This window comes from Mus caroli, unplaced genomic scaffold, assembly GCF_978045245.1.
Source record: "Mus caroli unplaced genomic scaffold, Mus_caroli_1 scaffold_4, whole genome shotgun sequence".
NCBI lineage: Eukaryota > Metazoa > Chordata > Mammalia > Rodentia > Muridae > Mus > Mus caroli.
In genome coordinates, this window is record NW_028227259.1 from 133,722,846 (window position 1) to 133,749,443 (window position 26,598).

Sequence of the window (26,598 nt, forward strand, 5' to 3'; positions counted from 1 at the left end):
GAGGAGCTGAGAGTTCTGAGCCCACTCCCAGTGAGATACTTCCTCCAAGGTCTACCTCCCAATAGTGCCACGCCCTCTGAGCCTATCAGGGCCATTTTCATTCGGACTACCTCACTTAGCTTTCGTTCATAGTGGAGTACAAGCCCTTTGCTCTTGTTTGCTATTGTTAGAAAGACAAAGTGTCGGGGTGGCAGGCATGTGCCACCACAGCCTTTTTAACTTTAATTACATTGATATTTGTAAGGACCTTTGGAGTCTGGAGTGTCCCTGTGGTTAAAGTTTCCCATCTCCTGGATGTCCAGACCTGCTGTTTCTATGTCTACCAGCATCTTTTTAGTGGTTCTGTTCTTGAGGGTAACCTCTGCACTGCCCTTCCCAGAATGAGCTTTTCAAAGAGGTGGCAGAACCCCACTAGGGCACTATGACCCCATTTCCCAGAGCCCCACAGAGATAGGCTGTCTTCTGGTCCCTCAGACAAAGCCTGTTCCTGCAGAAATGGAGGAGCAAAGTACACACAGCTGGGGGCAGCCATTATGCACTGTGGCCCTGGATGAGGGCATGTGTGAGGCTCTGTGGTGTGGGGCATGCAGGAGCTCTGCAGCTTTGGAGAGACATGGGCAGCAAGAACAGGAAGCTTACAAGGGCCTGGCTGGGTAGGGACGTGTGGAGCCTGATTGAATCTCTTGTTTCACTATCCTTTGTACAGCGACCAGAGGTTAAGACACATCTGTAAGCCTGGAATGTAGCTCAGTTGGCAGTGTGCTTGCCTGGCATGCACAGGGTCCTTCCTAGGCTTGTCCTTGACACATGTTAGCGTACTATAATCCCAGCAGTGCAGAGAGAGAAGCAGGAGGTTCAGAAGGTCAGGTCATCCTTGCTTATGACAAGTTCAAAGTCAGCCTGCACTACATGAGAACTTGTCTCAAAGTTGGAGTGAGACAGGACAGTGTGAGGAGGCTCAGTAGGTAGAGATGCTTGCTGCCAAGACTAATAAGCATGAGTTTGATACATAGTACCCACATGAGAAAGCTGACTCAGTAAGTTCTCCTCTGACCTCCACACACATGCACACACAGAAAGACAGATAAAGTGTACATTTTAAAAATATGTAAAGCCACATGTGCAGATAGATAAAAACAAGTCATGATTGCAAGGTTGACTCTGTGTTCTCAGATTCTGGATGTTTTAATGGGGACTCAGTCTGTCAAAGTCGTTTGTCATCAGCCTGTTGGCAGCACCACAGTGCTGACCCAGCTTGTGCCTTCTCTCAGAGTGGCTCCATTCTTGTCTGCCAGCCTTGGCCCTGTCTGTAATCCATGGTTGTTTGACTTTGGAGTGGTCTCCCTGGTTGCGTGTGCACAGGAGGATTATAAGGGTGCATGAGGAGAGCAGCTGGTGATAAGTGTCTTGACTGCTTTGAAACAAAAAGGCTCAGAGTAAATAGTCTATAAATGATAGTCAAACCCAAAATGGTACTAATCTCAAGCAACTTGCCCTTGACTTTGCCAAGTTCCTTGATATATGTACTTGGCCTACAGATGTTGGCACATTCACCCAGTTAGCGACGTAGATGTAGACAGGAGTTCTTACAGGCTCCTAACGGACATGAGAGAAAGTCAGAGGTGGGACTACTAGATCTGTCAGGGCTGAGACTAGCTCAGCCAGCTCCTTAGGGTGCATTCTACCATGCACGTGTAACATGTGGTCTGTCCAATACCACTGGTCATTAGAGATGATTTTACAGATCCAGGTATGATTTCAAGTGATGTCTTAAAGCATGCTCATTAACATAGAAAAATATTACTGGATGGATATGGTGGCCCACACCTTTAATCCCAGTACTCAGGCCGATCTCTGTGAGTTCCAGGCCAGTCAGGGCTACACTGGTGTGGCCCCGTCTAGAAGAAGAAAGAGAGAGGTTAATGGCACACTAAATCTTTAAGCAGTCTCTCTAATAGCTAAAAATGTTGCATCAGTGATGCCAAGCCTGTCTGTGGTTAAGCATAGTGGCCTAAGCAGCAGGGAGCTCAGGGAAAGGCTGAGACACCGCCTTCCTGTCTGACAGCTGCAGGTAGCCATCTGGCCTCAGCTCAGCCCACTGGGCAGCTTTCACTGTGAGCTAGCAGCTCTGTAAGAGTCATGTGCAGGGCTACTCACCAACTCACCAGCTGCCTCTAGAGTGGGCCCAAGCGAAGCAGGAAGACAGGGCCCTCCTGCCTACAGTTGCAGGTTTACAAATGCACGTGCACACCACTTCTGTCCTCATTCCATCCCAGGGCTCCAGACAGCTGGAGCAGTATGGGGGGTGGGGGGTGGGGGTATCACAGAGCATCTACCTTGAAGTTTTCCATAAACCTTACTATTAAATCTTCTAGGCACAAATGAGAATTCTTCCATGTATAGTATTGAATGACTACTTCAAACTACATTTCTCCTGAAAGGCCAGAGAGAGTCTTTTGAGACAAACTCACTCTAACCTAGGCCAGTCTAGAATTAACTTTGTAGTCCAAGCAGGCTTCAAACTCAAAGCAGTTTTCTTCTCTCTGCCTCCCACATGCTTCAATAACAGGTTTGATCCAGCTCACACAGAAGGGGATTTTTATATATGTCCACTGAAAGGTCTTCTTTCCTCAGAGTCAAGAACTATCTGCCCAGAGCGTTGTGTTCTCGGTTGACACCTACACATTCACTTTTCTGTTTCCAGGAAACTGGTGTCATGCCCTGTCCTCTGCTGGTTGGTGGTAGAACTCTGCCCATGTTGGAGGGGAAGCCTCCAGAAAGGCCTTCAAACAGATGCAGAGACCCACCAAGAGAAGAAGAAAGAGAGAAAAAGAAGAAGAAGCACAAAAAACGGTCTCGGACGAGGTCCCGCTCTCCCAAGTACCACTCGTCTTCCAAGCCCAGGTCTAGATCCCACTCAAAAGCAAAGCACTCCCTGCCCAGTGCCTACCGGACAGTGCGGCGGTCGAGGTAGGTGTGCCGGCACTCAAGCCTTCTTGCTCCCATCCGCCCTACACTCTGAGCCGCTTCCTGCTACCCTATAAAGCCAGCAGAATTTAAAAAGAGCACAGGCTAGAGTGTGTGTGGGAGAATGTGTGTGTCTTGCAAATCCAAAGATTTTTTTAAAAGAACATTGCTGAGACTTCAGAGCTCAGCTGTCACTGCAGGTTAAATGATTCATTTATGCTTCTTATCTCTGCATAGCTTACTTAAACTTCACTATTCACTCAAGGTGGAAACAAGAAGATCTCCAGTTCAAGGCCAGTCTAAGCTACACTGGGGTTGTAGCTCAGTCAGTACATCCTGCTGTTGAGCGTGAGGACTTGAGTGAAGAAGCCGAGCATGCTGGTGCCTGCCTCTAATCCTAGCATAGGGGAGGTGGGCACAGAGGGGCTCATTGTCTAGCCAGCCCAGCCTACTGAGCAAAATCCAGGCCAGTGAGGAACCTTGTCTCATAAAATCAGGTGAACGGGATGGATGTGAGGGCATAAACCTTTACTCCTAGTACTCAAAAGACAAAGGCAGGAGGATCACTGTGAGTTCAAGGCCAACCTGGTCTGTATAGCAAGTTGTAGGCTGACTAGGGCTACATAGTGAGACCAGGCTCAAAAGTCAAAACAAACAAAAACCCCACAATGGCTTCTGAGGAAGAACACCCAAGTTGCCCTCTGACTTACACATGAACGTGAGCGTGCATACACACACAAACATACAGTCACAAACACACATAAAACGAGTTAGTCTCTCCCTCCCACCAAGATTTGTAAAAATGGAAATTGTAGGTGAGCATGGTGACACTTGCCCATGGTCCTAGTGCCTGGAGGAGGGAGGCAGGAGGATCAAGGTGTCCAGGACTATTTTTAACCATAGAGTAGATTTAAGAACAGGTGACTGCCTCCTAGGGAGTGGGAGATGAGTGTTTTACACGTTCTGAAGTGAGCCTGGCACGTGTGTTGAGTTGTAGAAATTCCTAGGCTGGCATGCTGGAGTCTTTTGTATGAATAAACTTGCCTGTGCTGAGTGCTTGTGGCTGAAGCGGTGCAGCTTTTCCCCCACTCAAGCTGTGCTCAGATGTTCCGCACAATGTCTGAAGTGAGAATGAATGAGGCACCAGTGTGCATCTATGTCTCTTAACCTGCTGCCTCTCCAGCAGTCTACCAGCAAGCCTTCTGCCCAAGGTGCCAGGGGTCCAGGAAGCAGCTCGGCATTGCTGTCAACAGAGTTAGTAAACTTGTACTTAAAGGATGCCATGGCATCCCCTTAGTTCTGAAGGCTTGAAAATGCAGCTCAGCATTTGGTAGTGTGATGGAGATTGAGAGCGCCTGTCCAGCCTTTAGTTCTCACCCTGCCCTGGGTTTCTGATGTCCTGGACTCTGATCAGGTGACCTCACCCCAGCATTCATTAAGCCCAGGTACCCGTGCTGTAAATACTATTCATAGGCACTGGTGTCCTGTGTTCCTGGATGCGCAGTGCAGTGTTCTCTCTGATGTGGTAAAGTGGTGTGCTTTCTCCTTTGCCCACACCAAGCCTGGGGTTGACAAGTGTCTGACCTGTCCTCATCGGGGTAGGTTTGTCTTCATGGAGAGCCCTTGGCTCTAGTTCTTGGAAGTGCAACATTCTGAACCGTTAACTGTGCACACGCAGGACCCATGATATTTCTTAGAAAAATGAACAGGTTTGCTGTCATGTTTTATTTTTATCTATTTATTTATTTATTTATTTTTTAGCACCCCCAGAATTTATGTTCCAGATCCAAACTACAGAGCTATACCAACCCGTCATCTCACACTGGCCAGTCAGTTCTCCCTGGTTTCCTCTACTCCAGGGTTCAGACAAGGGAAGAACAATTCCCTCATGACTCTCAGGCCTTGAACCAATAGAGAGGGTTCCCAGCTCTGGCTCGCTGTGTTCATCTCAGTGTGTGGCATGAAGACTGCCACTGACCTGTTCTTACCTGTCCTCTGCCTGTCCAACCTGAGTTTGCAGTAGGCTTAGATTTGCATATTTTGTACAGGTGCATTATTCATAACACTTTACATCTTAGTGTCTACAGGTCTAAGGAACAAAACCCTACTACTTAGTCTAATTCTCAGTTAAAAGACAAAATGAAGCTGAAATTTTTCTGGCCATTATTTCATCTCAATTTGACCTTCAATGAAAATGTTTGACAGTGTCAGGGCTGGTTATTCTCAAAGCCCCCAAACTTCCGTTTCGGTGGCTGAGGGAGGATCAGAAAAGAGGCTTTTGGTTTATCTGGTTAAATAACACAGGTACTTTACCTCGGGAGAGAAGTCCATCGTTAGTGTTTGGTTTTACAGTTTAGATAGAATACCAAGACAAGGCTTGCTGCAGAGTAAGTGATTTGCACTGTGGCCCCCTCTTAGCTGCTGTCTGTCCACACAACACTGAAAGCTGGAATGGGGCCCTTGGAAGGCACAGTCCCTGGCTGCATGGCAGGCCTCAGCCTCAGTCCTCTTTATGAGATAGGGTCATGTTGCCCACTGCAGGCCCTGCAGCACTCTCATTCCCAGGATGGAAGCAGCTGGAAAGCCGTGGTTATGGAAGGGGAAGTAGCCATGCCTATGCTCCCCGCACCCAGACCGAGGCAGGAGAAGTAAGCATGTCTTGTGCCAGCCTGCCGTCCATACTAAGACAGAAAACACCAAATAAAAGGTTGCAGTTGTGGCTGAAACAAGAGAGCAGGCTCCATATTACTATGAGCTGTTGACATTCTAACCATAGTGAAGAAAATGCTGGTGATGCTGTCATTATCTTATCTTTAGCTATCCTTTCAGGTAGAGGAACCCATTACCATGGTAACATCTACAATAGGCCATCCTTGCCAGACTTATTTTTCAGGCCTGACACAGCCTAAGTGGTCATTTTTAAATGACTGCCAGCTCAAAGTAAAATGCTGCAGTTGTTGGCATCCTCCTGTGGTAGCATACTGCAACCGAAATGCATAATCTTCCCTATACTAAGTGGCTCTGGTCCCACATAAAATGCAGGACAGTCTGATTTTCGTTTACTGTGTGATGTGCTTGTAGGACAGAAGCTTTGCTTACTCCATATGTCCAATCTGTAGGTGGCTTTGGATCTGCAAAGGCAAGTTCTCCACAATGAAACACTTCAGTTTCATAACTCAGTCCCTCAGAAAGCATGGTGGTTCTGAGGATCTGGGTCAGCACTGACCAAAGGGTAGATCTTGTCCATGGTGCAGCTCCTGCTTGCCCTTGTGCTGGGTACAGCTTTCAGTCTCACTGAAGTGAGGCAGCAGGCACGCAGGTAAATCATGTGTAATGGTGTGGGGTCACTGCACTGACTTACACCAGGGACGCATGAAGGCATGCTTACCTGCTAACTTCTGAAGTCATTTCCCCTTAGTATTCAAGTGTTGAGCTGAGTGTCTGAACACCAGCCATTGGAGAGGGTCTGCTTGATAAAGACATTCTTTAAGGAGAACTCCATACATTCCTTCAAATGAGGGAGGGGTGCAAGGTAATGGGACTTTGTTTGACTTTGCTGGTTCCATTTAGCATTTGGTAAGAAAGCTGGCAGTGGTGGCACACACTTTTATTCCCAGCAATCCGGAGGCAGAACAAGTTCCTGGACAGTCAAGACTACACAGAGAAACCCTGTCTCAAAACAAAACAAAACAAAAACAAAAAAGAAGCAAACAAAATAGCCACGAAGAACTTGTACAGGCATTGAGGTTCTATAACATTGACATTCTATTTTAGTTTTAAATTGTTGAGTCTTTTACTATCCGTTTTCCAGTGGTAAACTATAACAAACTAGAAAAGGAAATTTAACCCCCAAAACTGTCTTTTAAAGGAAGAAAGGGTATGGTTAGAACTTCTGTATTCCTGTGGGTATAGGTGATAGTTTTATGTTGGGGTGACCTGTGGCCAAGCTAGGAAAGGCTCAGATACCTGCTCTTAACAATGCCAAACCTGTGAATGGGATAAACAGAGGGGAGCTTGGCCCCAGTGCAGTTAACCTTCACAGCCGTAGCCAGTTCCTGGTGGGTTAGATCCACAGCCTGGCTTCCGAGTCACTGTTGATGTCCCACAGCTGTGAGAAGCCAGAGCAGGGAGAGGAGCAGTAGAAGTGGTTGGTATGGGTGCAGACACTGGCATCCCGACAATAGTTTGGAGTTTTATCATTAAAAATTTCCTGCTTCCGAAAGCAAAGCATTGTGGTCATTCAGAAAGGGATGTCTTTGTTGCACTGTGCCTGGAAGTTTTAAATTCAGACCAGTTTGTCTTCTTTAAGAAGGCCTGTGGTGACATCACACTACTGATTTACTCGTAGGCTGAAATTCCTGGCTCTTGCCCTGTCCTGGCATCAATATTAAGAGCCTGGTTAACAAAATTAAAAGCATTAAGGCTTACTTGATTACAGTGAAACCCGCAGAATTGCTGGCTGTTACTTGGTGCCCTGTTCTGAGCAGGGCTTCCTTCCCAGGAGAGTTGCACTCTACTGGGAACAGCCGCTGTGTTCTGAAAAATTCTTACTACTAATGGCCACTGCAAAACAGTATTGTACTTCAACGTTTTGAATCTGCAGGCATTTAAAACTAACTTATTTTTCCTAATTGTTGAGTTTATTGTAGAATTCTATGCTAAGCATCCATAGGTGCTAAAGCTTTGAGTGAGCGGAGCTTTCTCATGGCTCTGGTAGCACCCAGCCCGGCACATTTCATTCTGAATGTGAAGTATGTGCCTCCGACCGCAGGCCCTCAGCCTCCCCAGGGATCTTGAGTGTGGAGCCTTGTCCCAGCAGCTCGGCAGTGGCGGCAGCACAGCAGGAGAGTTCTCAGGCAGCCTCGGCCTCGAGCAGCTTTGACTCCTGGAGCTCTTTTGAGGGGAAACCTGGTAAACCGTCAAGGTGTCTGACTGCCCCCACCTCTGTAGTCTGTGTAGCCTAGGGAAGGTCTGGGGAGGCACGCCACCTAGACCAGCCCGGCTGGAGAGGCCAGCACGGGCTCATGGGGACCAGGATATGACCAAAACTTGATTCCTGAACAACTGTGTGTTGTTTTTATTGGGAGGGAGGAACTCATTCTGTTTAGAATGATTCAGTGAAGAACTTTTTCAAATTTTGAAGTCAAACTGCTCTCTTAATAATGTTTTTGAGTAGGTTGTCATGGAAACTGAACAAAGAGAGTTCGGGTTTGGGAGGGCTTTTTTCCCCCTAAATTTCTGCTTACTGCACATTTTCCTGAAATAGCAGATGGTCGGAGAACATAAAAGTCTCAAACCATTGTTGAGGAACCCTTTATTAAGGACCTCCAGATTCACAAAGGGTGAGAGGGACTTGAGGGTCTGTCTTGCTATTTGTGGAGTATATCCCGGCATGAATCAAAATAAAAAAAGTATAAGTATTCTTAGATTTTTTTTTTTTTGGTCCATGAAACCTCCCATAGACTTAAAGTAGTCAGACTGTCACGAGGGTATCATGTTTTGAGCAGGTGCAGGGTTTGGGCTTCATGCCAGTGGGTCTGCAGTATGGTCCTGATGCCTCCTGCCCCTCATCTCAGGTCCATGGCCTGAGATGAGTAACAGGAGGAATGTCATGGTGCAACCTGCAGTTCTTAGCTTCTCAACCTTTAGTTTCTCCCTACTGCCAGTATCTAGGCGCCTTTCCCTGCCTGAGCATAGGAATGGATTCAGGGAGTTGAAAGTCCCAGGCTGGGAGAGAGCACAAGGCAGGAGCAGGGAGGCTCAAGCCGCAGCCTCCTGAAGACCTGAGCCTTGCTGTAGTGCAGGCAGGGGTGGGGAGAGGTCCTGTACCTCCAAGCTGGTGTCAGGATGCACAGCCTCTAAAGATGCAGGGCCCATCTGCGCAGCCTGCATCTCAGACTGAGGTCTCTTTCGCCTCATGCTAGGGAGGTGCACACCACACAGACCAGGCCTCAGACAGAGCTAAAGTCTACTTTGTTGTCTGTCTAGGTCACGGTCTCGGTCCCCAAGAAGGAGAGCTCACTCTCCTGAGAGACGGCGGGAAGAAAGGAGTGTCCCTACAGCCTACCGGATGAGCGGCAGCCCTGGAGTCAGCAGGAAAAGGACCCGTTCCAGGTAGGCTACCATGTCTCACAGGGAAAAACGTGTCTGAAGTCTTGGTGTCTGTCACCTGTGTGAAAGAGTCACAGATAATGAAAGGGTGCAGTCCCTTTCTTCAGTAGGGCTGTCTCTTGGGATCATGTGGGTTCCAGGGCACAATGTGTCCATGCCTGTGGAACCCTCAAATGGCTTTTCTCTGGACCCTGCTCTTCCTTAACACTAACCCAGGGCCCTTGCTATCTCTGCTGAATCTACCCCAGTCCCTCCCAGCTGTCTTCAGGGAACAGGGGTCAACTAAGAAAAAATAGACATCTTTTCTCAGTGTCCTGCTTTGTCTCCAGTAATGACCACTGGAGCAGGGCAAAGAATAGATCCAGGCTGTGACCCTGGATCACTTCTGTATCCATTGTAAGGCTAACAGGGAGGTCAGCCAAAGTGGTTATAGAGCCACTAAATTTGAACCTAGCTCCTGGTAGCCAGGGACACCCTTTTACCCTGTGAGCCATAGTTTCCTTGTACCTCCACCTAGTGAGAACCCCAAGCTGCCCTGCCCTCTCTTGTCTAACTTTGGGAAACCTGTGTACACTCTGTGGTGCCTGCTTCTGTTGGCTGTGTTGGTCCCCTTGCATCTCTATAGCGCATTGCCTGAGTAAATCAGCTTATAGAGAGTGAGGGGTTATTTTGATCAGCTTTGGGGGTCTCTGTATGTTAGTCCTGTTGCTTTGGGCCTGTGCTGAGGCAGTGAATTGTTGTGGGAGCATGTTAGGGCCAAAAGCCTAAAGGTTGGTCCCTCTGCAGGGGGCATGTCCCTAGTGACCTACCACCTTCCACTAGGTCCCTCTTGAAGGTACTAGTCCCTCCCTGCAGCAGCCCTCTAGAGACCAAGTGGTTTATGTATAGGCTTTTGAAAGATGTTGGAAATCTAGACTCTGGCTGCAGTGGGGGCCGCCACTCCATGGGAGTCATGTTTCCAGCATGAGTGCTGCCCTGGAGCATCTTCCTCTGTTTCCAACAGTAGTGAGTGTCACCTAATGGATCACTCTAGTTCCCAGTTGGGAAGGAGTTGTCATGGGAAAAACAGCCAGAAAGGGCTAGAATCTGTGGGGGACAAACCCGGGATTACAGATAAACCGTGGACCTTGGGGCCCCAGCTATTGCCCATTGTCCACAGTGCTACCTAGAGGACATGGGTAGAGTAGGCAGCCTAAGGTGAAGGAGCAGCCTGCTAGCTGGTCACAGGCAGCCTGTTGACTGGGGAAGGAGATCATTCTCTGTTACCTGAGAAGCCAGCAGAGGAACATGAGGCTGATGAGTTTTAGCAAAGGGTTGCAATACAAGTTCACATTTATAAATTACATTCCAGCCTCTGTAATCCTCCCAGCTACTGCAATACACAGGATTCATTCCTGAAGCAAGTGGTTTAACATTTGAAGTTCATCATCACCTTTGGTATATGTAAAGGGCATGGTCTAAAATTAATTTTTACAGCAAAAGATCTTTCTCAACAGAAGAATTCTTGCTTTGCCCTCAAATTAACCTTTACGTTCAAAGAGAGATGATGGGAGAAGGTGGAAGAGGGCCGGTGTCCACAGTGCTGGGAGCCATCCCCATCTTAGGCATAGGACTTATGAGGCCTCTGAGCCTTCTGCTCGAGCACGGTTGTCCTAAAAGGATAGGAAGAGGCAGACAGCTGAGCACTGGAGCTGCTCCACGTGCAGTGCCATCCTGTCCCGCCCCGTTCAGTCCTGTGTCAGGCACTCTCCCTCCCTCCACACCGCCATCTCAGCGGGTAGGTCTGGCCTGTGCTAATTCTGATACTTGGCATCACCTAGATGGAAGGTATGCTGCTGTGCTCTTTTTGCACTATTGGACAGACTGATTATAGCTAACTAAGGAGCTTGGGGATTTTCTTTTTCTTTTTCTTTTGTGTTTTGTTTTTTGTTTTTTTTTTCAAAACAGGTGGGTTTTTTTTTTTTTCCTATGTAGCCCTGGCTGTACTAAAACTCCCTCTGTAGACCAGACTGGCCTGCAAACTCAAGAGATTTGCCTGCCTCTGCCTCCCTAGTACTGGGATCAAAGGTGCATTCCACCACTGCTCTGCCCACTAACTACGAGTCTTAATGTGGTACTGAAAGCACCTCACACATTCGTTCAGCTGCTCACTTGGCTGCATGTCCTCTTCTGCTTCCCTCTGGCTCCACCCACTCCACCTCTGTTGCAAAAGAATGCAGGCCAGCAGTGCTGTGGGATCGTGGTCCTCGGCATGGAAGGAGCACCTTAGTGATGGTGCACCTGGTCCCTCAGGTAAAGCTGCCTCTGCCCTGACCTCTGACCAAGCAGCTCACCTTCCAGTGGGCACTGAGCAAGCACGTGAGCTCTCTTCCCAGCAGCCTTCTGCCACGATAGTCAGTGACGGCCAGAATGGCTACCTTCTCTACTCTGTTGTCAGCTGGCCCCCCCTCCCTTGTCCAGCACTGCTCTGGACAGGTAGACTGTACAATTTCCTGTTCCCTTATTCTGTCTGATTGTGACAGACTCCAGGAGCCTCCAGGCCAGATGTCACATTGTTCTTCCGCGGGCTGTGGTGCTCCTCAGATACCAGTGTCCAGATCCTTCCTGCCTTTCTTGCCCCGGCTCTTTTCATTTTATTTTTATCTAATTATTTATGTGCATGAATGTCGGCATGCCTGTGCATCACATGTGTGCTTGGTGCCTGCTGAGGCCGGAAGAGAACTGGAGTTACACATGGTTGTGAGCTGCTATATGGCTTTGAGAAATTGAACTCGGGGCCTCTGGAAGAGCAGTGGGTGCTCTTGCCCACTGAGTCGTCTCTCCAGCCCACCCCACTTCTTGTTAGTGAGGGTTTGGAGATCAGGCCCTGAGCCTGATGCACATTTTTAGAGTGCAGTCTGGTAGACAGAGCATAGCAGTGCCCACCTGTGACCTCGCCATTGAACACACAGAAGATAGCATCAAGAGATCGAGGTTATCCATAGCTGAACAAGTTTATGAGACACTGTCAAAGCAAGAACGCAGTGCCAGCATCCGCAGACAGCATGAGCGTGGACAGTGAGTCATGTTTCACTAGAGCCCACGGAATTCCCACTGTTGTCAACAGGATGCCCTGGTGTGGTACTGAAGGAAAGAAGGAACGTAGGAATGGCTTCTTGCCACTGCACTCCTGATACAAAGCACTGCATCTGGCATAGCATCTGAAGTTAACAGCTGAAAGGCTCTCGGTGTGCTTGAGTGTTACTCATTCAAGGTGACCTTGGAAAAATGAGAGGATGTGCCTTACAGTTCCTTCAACAACCAGGAAGACTTAGCTGGAAAGCAAACAGGGTGGGGATGGCGCCTGCTGCCAAGCCTACCAGCCTGGGTGTGATCCCAGAAACTCACATGTTAGAAGAGAGAACGACACCCACAATCTGTTCTCTGACCCCCACATGTGGGCCTTAGCACAGACACACACACACAAACAAGTATGTATGTGCACACACAAAATAAGTAAATATAAATGTCTTCGAGGGTGAGAGGAAACCAGGGGTAGTACACACAGAGACAGAGGCCAGCCTGGTATATACAGTTCAGGACAGTCAGCCTACAGTAGTGAGACCCTGTCTCAAAAAAACAAAAAAAAATTTTAAAAAAAAATGTTTTTAAGTAAATGAATAAAAGCTAAGAGGATATAAAACATTAAAAATACTTCATTCAAAAGAAAATAGCAGATAAGGAAAGGAAAACAAAGGAGGAAGAGGGTGGGTGATAAGCAGGTCAGGCAGGTCCTAGGCTTGTTTATAAAGAGGTGGCTTTGGAGACTTGGGGGTATGAGCAGTGCTAGGGGTGAAGCCAAGGCCTCTCGTAGCTAAACAAAGCTCTCCACCATGGACCCCACTTTATGAGAGACAGTTTAGGGCCTGGGTTAGCTCAGTTGGTAGGGGACTCAAGACCTTGGCTCAGTCTTGGGCATAAACAGAGCCTATCTTCAGGAAGGTGTTAAGTGGGGGCAGCAGGAGCAGAGGGGTCATCTCTGCTACATGGCCTGTTTGAAGCTAGCCTGGACTAAGTGGAACTTTTGACTCAAAAAATAAGACACTTTAAAAATAAATATACTGGGGCTGGAGAGATAGCTCAGTGGTTAAGAGTACTGACTGTTCTCCCAAAGGTCCTGAGTTCAAATCCCAGCAACCACATGGTGGCTCACAACCATCTGTAATAAGATCTGACGCCCTCTTGTGGTGTGTCTGAAGACAGCTGCAGTGTACTTACATATAGTAAATAAATCTTAAAATATATATATACACACACACACACACACTAACAGATCTTAAAAGGCAAGGAAGATGTACTTCTCTGTTCTCATGGCAAGAAGGTGACAGCTAACTCTGAGGCAGGTGTTTTGTCATTGAGATGTGATGTTCAAAGTGTGCAAAGTGCAACAATGGCTCTTCAGTGCTTGGGAGAGTGACAGCAGGATACAGTGCAAGCAGATAGACACAGACTTGCAGCCATGGCCAGTGGCCCAGGGGCACAGCATTGACCTGGACAGTGGTGCAGTGTGTCAGAGACCTGAGACGACAGTATGGAAAGCCACGGGTGGGTTTACAGCACACCCCACGCACGCCTGCTGAGAGAAGCAGTCATTGAGAAAGAGTCAGCCATGCCTGGAAGTGTGGAACGTGGAAGCATGGCCTTTCTTCCGTGTCGGTGCCAGCTAGGAAAGACATCGCTTTCTCTAATGTCTACCTTATACTCCAAGAGGAAGGCAGTGTCGGAGTGTGGCCAGAGTCTGGGGAAAGAGCCAGTCAGCGGCAAAGCAGAAGCTAGGGAGGGACTCGTGAAAGTGAGCTGAGACACTGCAAGCAAAAGTAGTCAAAGAATTGATCTGTGGTTAGGCTGACAAGCAGGAATGGCCTACAGACTTGTAAATGGATAATAAGGAAATTCTTTCTTTCTGAGAGATGGACAAAGTCCCAAAGTGACAGGAGGCCATCATTTGATTGGTTCCTCGTCTGTTTAGGAAAATCCAGTTTAGGAACTGGAATTTACATCTTGGAACCTTGCTACCAGTTCCAACCTGTTTTTCCCGGTGAATCCAGTATGCAGGAATCAGGTTACCACTCGCTCATCCACCTTCTCAGTGGAGAGATGGGCACTTCCCACTCACGTCCAACCATATTGACTAATCCATAAGCCGGCAAGGATGCTGTGCGTATTCGTGGTCACAGACCAGTACTCTGAGAAACAGCCTCTCCTCAACTCTAGCAAACGGTACTGCTCACAGCTCTTGTCCTGTGCTCACAGCTCTTGTCCTGTGCTCTGTGGATCCAACCACCCCTACGCCTTCTGAGACCATGACAGTCAAAGGACAAAGGTGGAGTTCTTTGACCTCCTAGATCTCCGTGGCAGGAAAAGTCAAGCTTCATGCTGAAGCACTGACCGTGACACCCTCAGAGCCCACACTGCAGCCTGGGCCTCTGGTTAGATAGACCACAGCACTGAGACCGTGACACCCTCAGAGCCCACGCTGCGGCCTGGGCCTGTGGCTAGACCACAGCACTGAAGCAGTTCAGGGGGACTGGAGAGTTCTCCAGTGAAACCTGCTCAGCCTACTGAACACTGCAATGAGAAAGAACAAACTATACATGTTAGTTCAGTTTAGATCAGCATCTAAATGCACAAGCCAGAACCAGAAAACTGTGTGTGCCTGGGACTGCTTAGGATGGAGAGAACCCTGGTAGCTGGGGAGATGGCTCTCTCAGTAAGGTACCTGCCACACAAGCAGGAAGACTTGAGCTCTATCTACAGGATGTATATAAAAAGCCAGACAGGAGCCGGACGTGGTGGCGCATGTCTTTAATCCCAGCACTCGGGAGGCAGAGGCAGGTGGATTTCTGAGTTCGAGGCCAGCCTGGTCTACAAAGTGAGTTCCAGGACAGCCAGGGCTATACAGAGAAACCCTGTCTCGAAAAACCAAAAAAAAAAAAAAAAAAAAAAAAAAAAAAGCCAGACAGATGGTATGTGCTAGAAACACCAGTACCAGGGGAACAGATGGGCGGGCCCATGGAAACTCAGCAGGCAGAGTTTGAGTTTGAGGCCAGCTAGGACTCCACAGTAAGGCTCTGTCAAAACAAAACAAAATGGATAGCAACTGAAGAATGAAGTTTGTTGTCCTCCACACAAGTGTGTACACCCACCCACAAGAATATAGAAGAGACCCCACCATAGGAGGAAAATATAATATAGTTGGTGTCATTAAAGTCAAATACCTGCCTCCAGGAATAAGTAAGAGACCAAGTGGTTAGTCTCCCTGTGAAAAAGACACCCACAGTTGCCTGTGTCAACACCAGAGGCCACTGATGGCACAGAGAAACACATTAGCAGGGTACGCTTAGATGTTGCTGAACATGGGCAATCAGGAGTAAGGGAAACAATGAGGTTCTGCTTTTGCTTAGTGTGAGTGAGTGAGGGCGCTTGCAGCCCATTTTCATAGCTGCAGGCACAGCTTACAGTTTCTTACAAGTTACAGGGCACCTGCCAGACTTTATAGCTGCTCTTCTCCCCCAGAGTGCACTGGAAACATTTGGTCAACAAGCACGGAGAAACCGGGCGTGGTGGTGCACGCCTTTAATCCCAGCACTTGGGAGGCAGAGGCAGGAGGATTTCTGAGTTCAAAGCCAGCCTGGTCTACAGAGCAAGTTCCAGGACAGCCAGGACTACACAGAGAAACCCTGTCTCGAGAAAAAAAAAAAAAAAAAAAAGAAGCAAGGAGATGTGAGGTTACCAAAACTGCACACAGGGCAGTCCTGTAAGAATAGGGACATGCCCAGTTTTACAGGAGACTCGGGAACACTACAGAACCCCACACAGAGTGGTGAGTGGTTGGTTCCTACAGAGCAGCGGTCACGATTGACTGTGAAGAGTGGCATAGGCTGGAAAGTATAATGAGGGAATGTTCCAGAACAAAGGGCTGCAGTGTTGCTTTGACAACTCAGCAACAGCACAGAGGGCCAAGTTGCAAAGTGCACCTCAGCAACTTCAGAAGTGAGCAGACTGCTTCGCTCCTGCAAAAGCTTAACTTCTTCCTGTGTGAGGTCAGACTGTTAAGATTAAACTGGGCCTGGTGAGATGGCTCAGCAAGTAAAGCGCTTTGTTGTGCAAGCCTGGCAGCCTGGGTTTGATTCCCCAGGATTCATGAAAGGGTAGAAGAATGGGAGAACCATCCTCTGGCATCCTCTGACCTCCATATTTGCTCTCAAATGTGTATGTGCGCATGCAGGGCCCCCCCCCAACACACACACACCACACTAAACCAAGTTCACAGTTGTGGTGAGGAAGCCATTCACTCTTGAGCTACACAGCCATGCCATCCTGGGCTGCCCACTCTGAAACCCAGCTCAGCTGTGCACACAGACACTCCAGCCCAGCAGCTCTCCCTGCATGTGCTTGGTATCTGAACCATTTCCACTCAGATCCACGTCTCCTTGCCAAAGGTCACCAGGCTGCCACCCATAGCTCCAACCTAGGGACACTGCCTTCTAGGAGCTAAATCTCAATCACAAGCTGTTGTCCTTCTGGACTTTGGGTATAACTGAAGCTGTGCTGGGCTCCTGAGGCAGCTGTGCTCCTCAGGCCTCTTACCTAGGTGATGCACAGAAAGCCAGGCTGGGATGACACTGGTGGCCTCACAAGGGCCTCTGCTGACACTGCTGCCTGTACTGAGCTCACTGGCCCACTGCTAGTGCTTGTCAGTCTATAAACCCCTGTGGGCACTGGAGTTGACTATGGGGTATGGCGTATCTGTGGAGTCTCCATGCCACAGACCCCAAACATAGCTTCTCATTAGGCAGGAACATTTTTGCATTACAGCACCAAAGAAATACAGGAGTATCACATAGTCTAATACAACACAGGGTGCCACCCAGTGTAACAGTGGCTGTGTGGACAGGCTTTGGGCCCTTCCTGGAGGATAGAAGGCTGGGCCAGGTTAGGAAGGGCTGTGTGGACAGGCTTTGGAGGGCTTCCTGGAGGATAGAAGGCGGGGCCAGGTTGAGAAGGGCCTCTGTGATTCCTCTGCAGACCCAAATACCATGGGGCTGAGGGTTGGTGGTGATCACAGGATAGAAATGGCCGACGATGATTGGTTAATCACACTGGTTAGTATTCCTGTGGACACACTGTGAAATATACTGCTGAGCAGGAAGGCTGCCTGGTGGTGTCCTGCAGCCCAGGAGGGAGGGAAGAGCCCTAGGAGTCAGTGATAAATGTGCAGAGTATCTCAGAACAGACACGGTGGGAGGTGGCATGCAGGCTGGCTGTGGCACCATCCTGTGTGCTGGGGGTGCGTCCTCCCAATCTGCCCACTGTTCGTGAGTGCGAAGATCTGTACATGGTAGACACAGCGAAGCAAGGAAGGAAGGAGTAGAATGGGGGCAGATGGGCTTGGGAGCCCTGTCCTGCAATGTGAGCGAGGCAGTGGTCAGAGCTGAGCTGGTACGGCGGATATCAGACACTCCCAGAATGACCCAGGCTGCCTCCTGTGTGTTCAGCAGATGAAGCTGATGTCTACGGGAATGGGCTGATACTTTCCTGTCATTTGGCATGAATGAGAAAGCGGTACAGACTTTCCTAGAGGCTTTTCTTTGTTGGTTATCTTGGTATTTTTAATGCAAATAGGTTGTTCGTTGTACATTAAATGCCAGGCATTTCCCTAGAACTAAGCTTCCTCTGTGCCGAGGCTGGCTTCTGGACTGTTGTTTTAACACCCAGTCCTCTGTGGATGCACAGGCTCAATTGACTGAAGGATTACAGCTGTCTAAGGCATGCATATGAGGCTAGAGGTGTGCTCAGTAAAGTATTTGTCCTGCATGCATGATGGTCTGGATTCAATTTGCCTGTACCACACAGACCAATCACAATTGTGCATCCTGTAATCCCAGAACTCAGGAGATAAAAGAAGGAGGATCAGGAGTTTATGATCCTCCTCAGCTTCATAGTTAGTTCAGAGCCATCCCAGAATATATGTCTTCAAAAGACAAAAAAAGGTCTCGTCTGTAGAGGGGCCCCTTGACACAAATTGAGACTGCCCTCTTGTCGAGCACTCCATGTACCCTGACAAGAGCACTTCTCTTTCAGAAGTCCCCACGAGAAGAAGAAGAAACGGCGCTCACGGTCTCGCACCAAAGCCAAGGCCAGGTCGCAGTCAACTTCCCCGAGTAAACAGGCCGCACAGCGTCCCTCGGCCCACTCAGCCCACTCGGCCAGCATCTCTCCTGTGGAGAGCCGAGGTTCCTCCCAGGAACGCTCCAGGTAACTGTGACTTCTGGAAAGAGCGAGGGAGGGCAGTGAGACCTGGAGCGCTGTGAGGGCCTCCACCAATCCCTACCCTGGGTGTCCTGACCTCAGACAGGAGCATATGGGGGCAGCTCCCCAACCCATGCCTTACTGGGCATCCAGAGTCCTTCCTCAGGGAAAAGAGCTCCCGAGGAGCCGTGCAGGACTCAGCGTGTCTCAGTGACAAACGGGATCAAGGACTTATTCCTGTTGGGATTGCCTTCAAGTCTGGGAATCTGGAGTGGTCCATGGCTGCTCGGTGAGGAACACAGCTCACCTGAGGGTCAGCATCTGAAAGGCTGCATCCTAGAGGGAGTGTAGAGAGCCCCAACCGCTCTGGGGTGGTGGGTGCTGTCCCACCCACAGACGCTTCCATGGGAACCAAAAGCCACTGAGGCTGTTGTTGTGGTCCTGGTGGCCTTGCTGTAGGTGCCTTTCCTCTTTGCAAGCATCTGTGGACTGCTGGGGTTAGTGTTAGATTTCACTCTCTGAGGCCCGTGAAGTGGGTGTACAAGTGCATGCCCCTGAGATAGGAAGGTGGCCCGGTGGGGGCAAATGCTCGCCACGGAAGCTGTACTCTACAGGACATGGGAACTGCTCTTCAGATTCTGGGGGTATCTGAGCCTCCATTCTTTCCTCTGCATTAGGGGGGTTTCTCAGGAAAAAGATGGCCAGATCTCCTCAGCAATCGTCTCCTCTGTGCAGAGCAAAATAACTCAGGTAAGATGGGGGTGCTCCCTTCCCTGCCCACCTTTTATAATAGTGCCAGGCTTCCTCCTCGCTCGCCCCTTGTTTCACAGTTACTGACCCTGTCAAAATCTATTGGCTGGCCACGGCCAAGCACTAGGTCAGAGCCTAGTAGGAAGGAGAAGAAATCAACTCCTAGGGGGCCTCATCTTCCAGAGGAAGCTCATGTCCTTGTGGGGTTGCCATGCTGTGGAGTGTTGACTCTCCACAGGTGACAGACACATCCTAGGCCCTGCTTGTACCCTCGGGCCACATGGGGTCACAGCCCTGGGAGGTTGGTCCCTGTATGGCCTGCAAAGGGTTCAAAGCTGCATACATTACTCAAGGGCATGGCTTGGCTGCTGGAAGCTCTGCCTCCTGTCCTCACCATGGCCCCCTTACGAATCTGGTCAGCAGGAGGCTCAGGTCTCCTTCATGTCTTCCCACACAGGATCTCATGGCCAAAGTAAGAGCAATGCTCGCAGCTTCAAAAAACCTGCAAACCAGTGCATCCTGAGACGGCAGCCACGGAGCAGCCCCAGGCGAGCAGCACGGCTGTGGCCCTGGCTGTGGCCCTGGCTGTGGCCACAGGTGCTGGGCTCCTGCTCAGAGCAGCCACAGTCCAGACGTCAGAAGCTGAGCTGCAAGCTCTGCCGACCTACATGCAGCTATCCAGGTTCTCCAGCCCGACTCCTGGGTCAGTCGGTGGCTTTTGTAAATTTTTGGTGACATTTTCTGTTTCAGATTTTTGACCAGCAGTCTCTATCTGTATATATGTAAATATATCATGTTTCTGTGAAAATGTATTATCAAATAAAATGGGAAGAACAGCTTTTCTAGCTAGCAGCCTGGGGCTCTCCTTCTTCAGTGTGTCTGTCACGTACTGTGCCTGCTTGTGGGAAAGTGGGTGTTCCTCCAGCAGTGCCTTCTCCATGCCTGCCGGAAGGGGCGTGCTCCAGGGTGTCCCAGCTGTGCCCCTGAGGGGCTCTGCCAGGCCAGTCAGCCAAAGGTCATCCTGCCATTCAGGCTCTTGACTGCCCCACGAAGATGCGGGTTTGTGTGTCCCTCCCTTCAGGATGCCTTTACTCTCGGAAGTTCTCACGTGCTAGGCACACAGTATCCTGACAGCAGAAATGAACACCAGAGCCCCGTCTCCATCCCGGCACTGGAGCTTGCTCAGGACTATGCTGTGCTTCTCAGACATCCCTAGCAGCTTCTGCCACGCGCCTGCCCAGAAATGGGCTCCTTTCCTCCAAGTGGTCCTCACTGTGGTGTGGGCCTGGTGCTACCATCAAGACACTCAAGGTGACAGGTCAGGGAAATGGGTGTCCATGAGAGATGCCACCAACAACAGAGAAGACAGGACCACCACCTGCCTTGGAGGCAGCTACCGGGCTCCTCCATTCTATCCCCGGGGGTGTCTGGTCATCAGCAGGCTGGTGGCAAGCTCTGCTTCCTTCCCTCAGGAATGTGAGGTTGTGTCAATGCCCAGACCTCCACCTCCCCATCCCCAGTGGCTGCAGCCACAAATGGGGACTTTTATAAACACATGGACTGCAGATGTCCTCAGAGGACTCCCTGACACTGCTGTGCCCAATCTGAGTCTCTGGTTCCCAGGCAGCAACTTCCTACCCCCTGTCCACAGCACAAAGTTCAGGAAAAACATCACACATGCCCTCAGCTGCCTACGGGGGCCACAGGGTAAGTCTAGAGCAAAAGTGCTGCCACACTCACGAGTCTAGACTCTTACAGGGACTCAGATAAACAGAAGGGACTTGTTTGTTTGTTGGGAGTTGACAGAATCTCACTACCTGGCCTTGAACTCACAGAGATCTACCTCCCAACAGCATCTGTCCATTTTATGTGTGCAGAATTTTTACATTTATTTTGTGTTTGGCCTCTAACTCACTGTGTAGTTGTCTCAGTCAGGGTTTCTATTCCTGCACAAAACATCACGACCAAGAAGGAAAGGGTTTATTCAGCTTACACTTCCAGCTTGCTGTTCATCACCAAAGGAAGTCAGGACTGGAACTCAAGCAGGCCAGGAAGCAGGAGCTGATGCAGAGGCCACGGAGGAATGTTACTTACTGCCTTGCTTCCCCTGGCTTGCTCAGCTTGCTTTCTTATTGAACCCAAGACTACCAGCCCAGGGATGGTATCACCCACAAGGGGCCCTCCTGCCTTGTTCACTAATTGAGAAAATGCCTTACAGCTGGATCTCATGGAGGCATTTCCTCACCTGAAGCTCCTTTCTCTGTGATAACTCCAGCCTGTGTCACGTTGACACACAAAACCAGCCAGTCAAGGATGACTTTGAACACCTGACCCTCCTGCTTCCGCATCCCAAGTTGCCAGATGTGCACCACCTGGCCAGGCTGAGAAGGGCTCCTTTTAATTTCCTATTTTGAGTGATTAATAAAATGAAGTGGCCAGTCTGTTCTCCATAGGTCCAGACCAGCCGGGTCTGCACAGTGTGGGAGGGGGCTGGAGAGGTGGCTCAGTGGCTAAGAGCAGTGAAGGACCCAGGTTCAGTTTCCACCACTCATATGGCAGCTCCCAGCTGTCTGTAATCCCAGTCTTGGGGAATTCCATATTTTTTCCGGCCTCAGCACCAGGCACACACATGGGCCATATACATAGACAACACACACACACAAAGTAAAAACTGTGTTTTTAAAAAACCTGATTGTGTTTATGTTGCTCTTACATGATCTGCTTACTGGCTGTTTATTACCACACTTGATCTTAGCCAAAAGGCCGAGAAGCGATGGCTGTTTATTACCAAAACATGCTGTGTAGACTGTGACAGTGTCAGGGTGCTGTCCCAGTGAGGCAGGGCTCGGTGCCACCTGTGGTCGGTCATCTGTATCTTGTCCTAGGTACATACAGTGCTCATTCTCTGCTGTGTCATTTTTTCCCACTGTAAATCGGGATTAATAGTGTCAGTGGGGAAGGTGTCACTCGGGACAGCGCCAGCCTCTCCTCTTTGATACGAATGTGCCTCTTCTGTCCTGGGTGGTAATAACGAGTGCTCTTCTTTTGCAATTAAGTGTGTGATTCTGTCAGCTCCTGACCGAATGAGGAACTTCACACTATCTTTGTTTTGAGATGTCCAGGACCTAGGGTGGTGCCACACGGGGACAGAGTCAAGAACTCAGCACTCGGGAGCATGAGGGTTTGTTTGAAGTACGTTCTTGAGCAGGGCCCCAAGTGCCTTCTTCAGGACAAAGCTACCTCCTACACACCTTCCTTTGTGACCTCCTTCTGTAGGGAGCCGGTCCAGGCTCTCATGGCTACAGGCTGCTGCCTGTTGCTGTGGTGTGTATCCTGTGACTATTCTTCGTCTCCCCACTCCCTCAGAGAGACATACATCAGTGGTCCTGCTGGCCCCCAACAGCCTTCACCCTTTTCAGTTGTTCAGGTTCAGGGAACAGTTTTCAGTGGGTGCAGCCAGTGCCACCAATCTGTTCAGTGGAGACATTCAACCTCGAAGCTTGTTACCCAAGAGGTGCTGTTGCCCAAGAAAGCACAAGGAGTATAGATACTCAGGGTTCGCTGTACTCCATAACACAAGGGCTGGTGATTACGCACGTGCCCTGGACCTACACAGGGTCAGAGCCTATATCTCGGGCTCCCCAGTGTCCACTGAAGTTTCAGTCATCTTAGGCTGTGCAAAGGTTCCTTGAAGGACATCCTAAGATGTCCTTGCACCATCTCACTTCAACAACATGAAAAGTTGCTTTAATTACAGACTCATAAGCTATTCAGTGGGCGCAGCCAAGTAGATTTGAGAGAGCATTTTGGGGGCTCCCCACTGCCCCCACATCTCAAGGCAGAACAGAAGCCTCTGTGTCCTGCCCAGGGACATCACATAGCAATGAGGCCTGGATGATCCCCAAACTGACCTGGAAATGACCCAGGTTCCCTTTTGGGGCCTGTGACCCCTGGGCTTCTGAGGGTGCCTCTGTTGACTACATACAAACCTCAAGTGCCTAGTTACCAATCTGGCCACAGCCTCTGCTCAGCTGTACTGGCACCAGCCAGGAACATCCTTCCCACAGAGAGAGATGAAAAACACAGCGGCCCCAGATTTGTGCACACCTCAACCCCAAGAGGGCAGTGGGAGGCCAGCATACAGCATAAAGTCCGTTGACCATTGAAGCCTTGGAGAGCACTCAGCGGGTGTTGGGACTGACAAGACAGGAGAGGGGGCAGGGCGGGGCACAAATGACACAGGCAGAGAGATGAGTGAGGGGAACAGAAAAGCAGTGGGGTAGGGGTGGTGTGTCAGTAAAAGCTAGCATTCTGCTGAAGAGAGATGAACAAGGGAGAGAAGGACCAACTCGGAGCCCCAGTTAGCATTAATACCCAGTGCCCAGACTGTGACCTCTGAGTGACAGGTTTTCTTGAAGCACTGGCTAGCCGGGTGGGCGGTGGTAGTGCTCGCCTTTGATCCCAGCACTTGGGAGGCAGAGGCATGCGGATTTGGATTTCTGAGTTCGAGGGCAGCCTGGTCTACAAAGTGAGTTCCAGGACAGCCAGGGCTATACAGAGAAACCCTGTCTCGAAAAATAAAACAAAACAAAACAAAAAGAAGAAGAAGAACTAGATAGGAAGGGCACAGTGGAAGCAAGGCTCAGAAGTGCACCCAAATGACTGACATCCCGGGTAGGCAGAGCTTACCAGAGGAGCCAACTAAAGAGCCCTCACAACAGGAGCAACATATTTAACGTCGCAATAGATTCTAGCATGTGAATCAATATCCGTGAATCCATGCTGATGCCCATATGAGACAGCAAAGTAAATGGGAAAGAGACAAATGGGCATCCCTCACACGGGGCGGGGAGGAGCACTCATCTCTCACATGGAGGAGCACTCATCTCTCATGCGGACACCTCCTGTCCTCAGGTCAGCTCACAGCAGCTAGAGGGCAGATGGCCCTCAAACCCTGCCACATATCACTTAAGAGGCTTCTTCTGAGCAGTGTGTGCTTGGTCATTTGTTACCATGTGAACATCACTGAGCATGTTTAAGACAGTTACGACATCGCTGTGCAGCAGACTCAGGTGGTGGGGCTGCCCCCTCATGGGGAGTTTGCAGCAACTCCTTCCTGAGGGAGGCAACCCGGCTGAATGAATGACATCAGACAACAAAGACATAAACCTCCAAGGTAAGTCCCGGATTCTCCCAATCCCTTCCTAAGACACATTCTACACATTCTCTTCTACACATTCTACACATTCTACACATTCTACACATTCTACACCTTCTACACATTCTCTGTGTAGCCCTGGCTGTCCTGGAACTCCCTCTGTAGACCAAGCTGGCCTCAGAGATCTGCCTGCCTCTGCCTCCTGAGTGCTGGGATTAAAGGTGTGTTTCTCCGATACCTGGCAAAGTCACAGATTCTTGCCTAAGGGAATATAAACTTCGCCATGATTTTTTTCTTTTTTTGCAAACTCATTGACGTGGCAGTCCACCTCAGAGAAAACCCAGCCATGGACTGATGGTTAGAAAAATATGAGCCCACCCAGGGAAGGAGTTACAGAGACAAAGTTCATAGCTGTGATGAAAGGATGGACCATTTAGAGACTGCCGTATCCAGGGATCCATCCCATAATCAGCTTCTAAACGCTGACACCATTGCATACACTAGCAAGATTTTGCTGAAAGGACCCAAATATAGCTGTCTCTTGTGAGACGATGCCGGGGCCTAGCAAACACAGGAGTGGATGTTCACAGTCAGCTATTGGATGTATCACAGGGCTCCCAATGGAGAAGCTAGAGAAAGTACCCAAGGAGCTAAAGGGATCTGCAACCCTATTGTTGGAACAACATGATGTACTAACCAGAACCCCGGAGCTCTTGTCTCTAGCTGTATATGTATCTAAAGATGGCCTAGTCGGCCATCAATGGAAAGAGAGGCCCATTGGACTTGCAAACTTTATATGCCCCAATATAGGGGAATGCCAGGGCCAAAAGAATGGGAATGGGTGGGTAGGGAAGTGGGGGGCGCTATGGGGGACTTTTGGGATAGCATTGGAAATGTAATTGAGGAAAATATGTAATAAAAACATTAAAAATTTAAAAAAAATAAAAAAAATAAAAAGCCTCTGTACTACTAAAAAAAAAAAAAAGAAAAAAAAGAAAAATATGAGCCAAGTCCTAACTAGCACCACTGCACCAGATAGCCCCTCGTCCCAAATCTTGAACAACCAGGAGGAGACAGTCACTAAACATCATGTCTTGCCTGGATAAAATCTTTGGACTGGCAATATTAGGAGAAACACAGTTGTGAGAACCATTTATTAAATCTTTGAGTTTTTGTTTTGTTTTATGTGACAAGATCTCACATGGTGAATTCAGGCTGTTCTAAAACTTGTTATGTGGCTGAGGCTGACCTTGAACTCCTAACCTACTTGCCTCTATCCCCTAATTCCTGGGATTACAGTCATATGCTATGATCTCTACCCTTGGTTAAATCTGATATAAAGGGCCCTTAACTCCTCATGAGCAGTGGCAGCATACGTTTTTATGGTAGAAGTTGGTGACAAATCTCAGAACACACTTCTGTCTCCACAATATTTCTATGACTCAAAATACCCTAAATTTAGAATCTTATTGTTTAAAAAATGGGGTACAGAGCTAAACAAAGAATTCTCAACTGAAGAATACCGAATGGCTGAGAAGCACCTAAAAAAATGTTCAACATCCTTAGTCATCAGGGAAATGCAAATCAAAACAACCCTAAGACTCCACCTCACACCAGTCAGAATGGCTAAGATCAAAAATGCAGGTGACAGCAGATGCTGGCGAGGATGTGGAGAAAAAGAAACACTCCTCCATTGCTGGTGGGATTGCAAGCTGGTACAACCAGTCTGGAAATCAGTCTGGTGGTTCCTCAGAAAACTGGACATACCTGAGGACCCAGCTATACCACTCCTGGGCATGTACCCAGAAGATGCTCCAACTTGTAATAAGGACACATGTTCCACTATGTTCATAGCAGCCTTATTTATAATAGCCAGAAGCTGGAAAGAACCCAGCTGTCACTCAACAGAGGAATGGATACAGAAAATGTGGTACATTTACAAAATGGAGTACTACTCAGCAATTAAAAACAATGAATTTATGAAATTCTTAGGCAAATGGATGGATCTGGAGTATATCATCCTGAGTGAGGTAACTAGTCACAAAAGAACACACATGCTATGCACTCACTGATAAGTGGAAATTAGTCCAGAAGCTCGAAATAACCCACGATACAATTCACAAACCACATGAAACGCAAGAAGAAGAAAGACCATAGTGTGGATACTTCTACCCATCTTAGAAGGGGGAACAAAACACCCATGGAAGGAGTTACAGAGACAAAGTGTGGAGTAGAGACTGAAGGAATGACCATCCAGAGATGGACTCACCTGGGGATCCATCCCATTTACAAACATCAAACCCAGACTATTGTGGAGGCCA

At 49.0% G+C, this 26,598-nt stretch overlaps 1 protein-coding gene across 8 annotated transcripts in view; it reads left to right on the forward strand.

Moving 5' to 3' along the window:
• Positions 1-19,964, forward strand: part of Sfswap (splicing factor SWAP) — a 71,751-nt gene extending 51,787 nt beyond the window's left edge. For 5 of the 8 annotated variants that reach the window (XM_021163135.3, XM_029477215.2, XM_085837209.1 and 2 more), the window contains 6 exons: positions 2,705-2,970; positions 7,739-7,891; positions 8,956-9,081; positions 18,202-18,375; positions 19,047-19,119; positions 19,577-19,964. In XM_021163135.3, the coding sequence (XP_021018794.1) occupies positions 2,705-2,970; positions 7,739-7,891; positions 8,956-9,081; positions 18,202-18,375; positions 19,047-19,119; positions 19,577-19,642 (858 nt within the window). In that variant the 3' untranslated portion in view covers positions 19,643-19,964. The remainder of the gene's footprint in view (positions 1-2,704; positions 2,971-7,738; positions 7,892-8,955; positions 9,082-18,201; positions 18,376-19,046; positions 19,120-19,576) is intronic. The other 3 variants (XM_021163130.2, XM_085837208.1, XM_085837212.1) reach the window with 1 other exon arrangement.
• Positions 19,965-26,598: the final 6,634 nt, after the last annotated feature.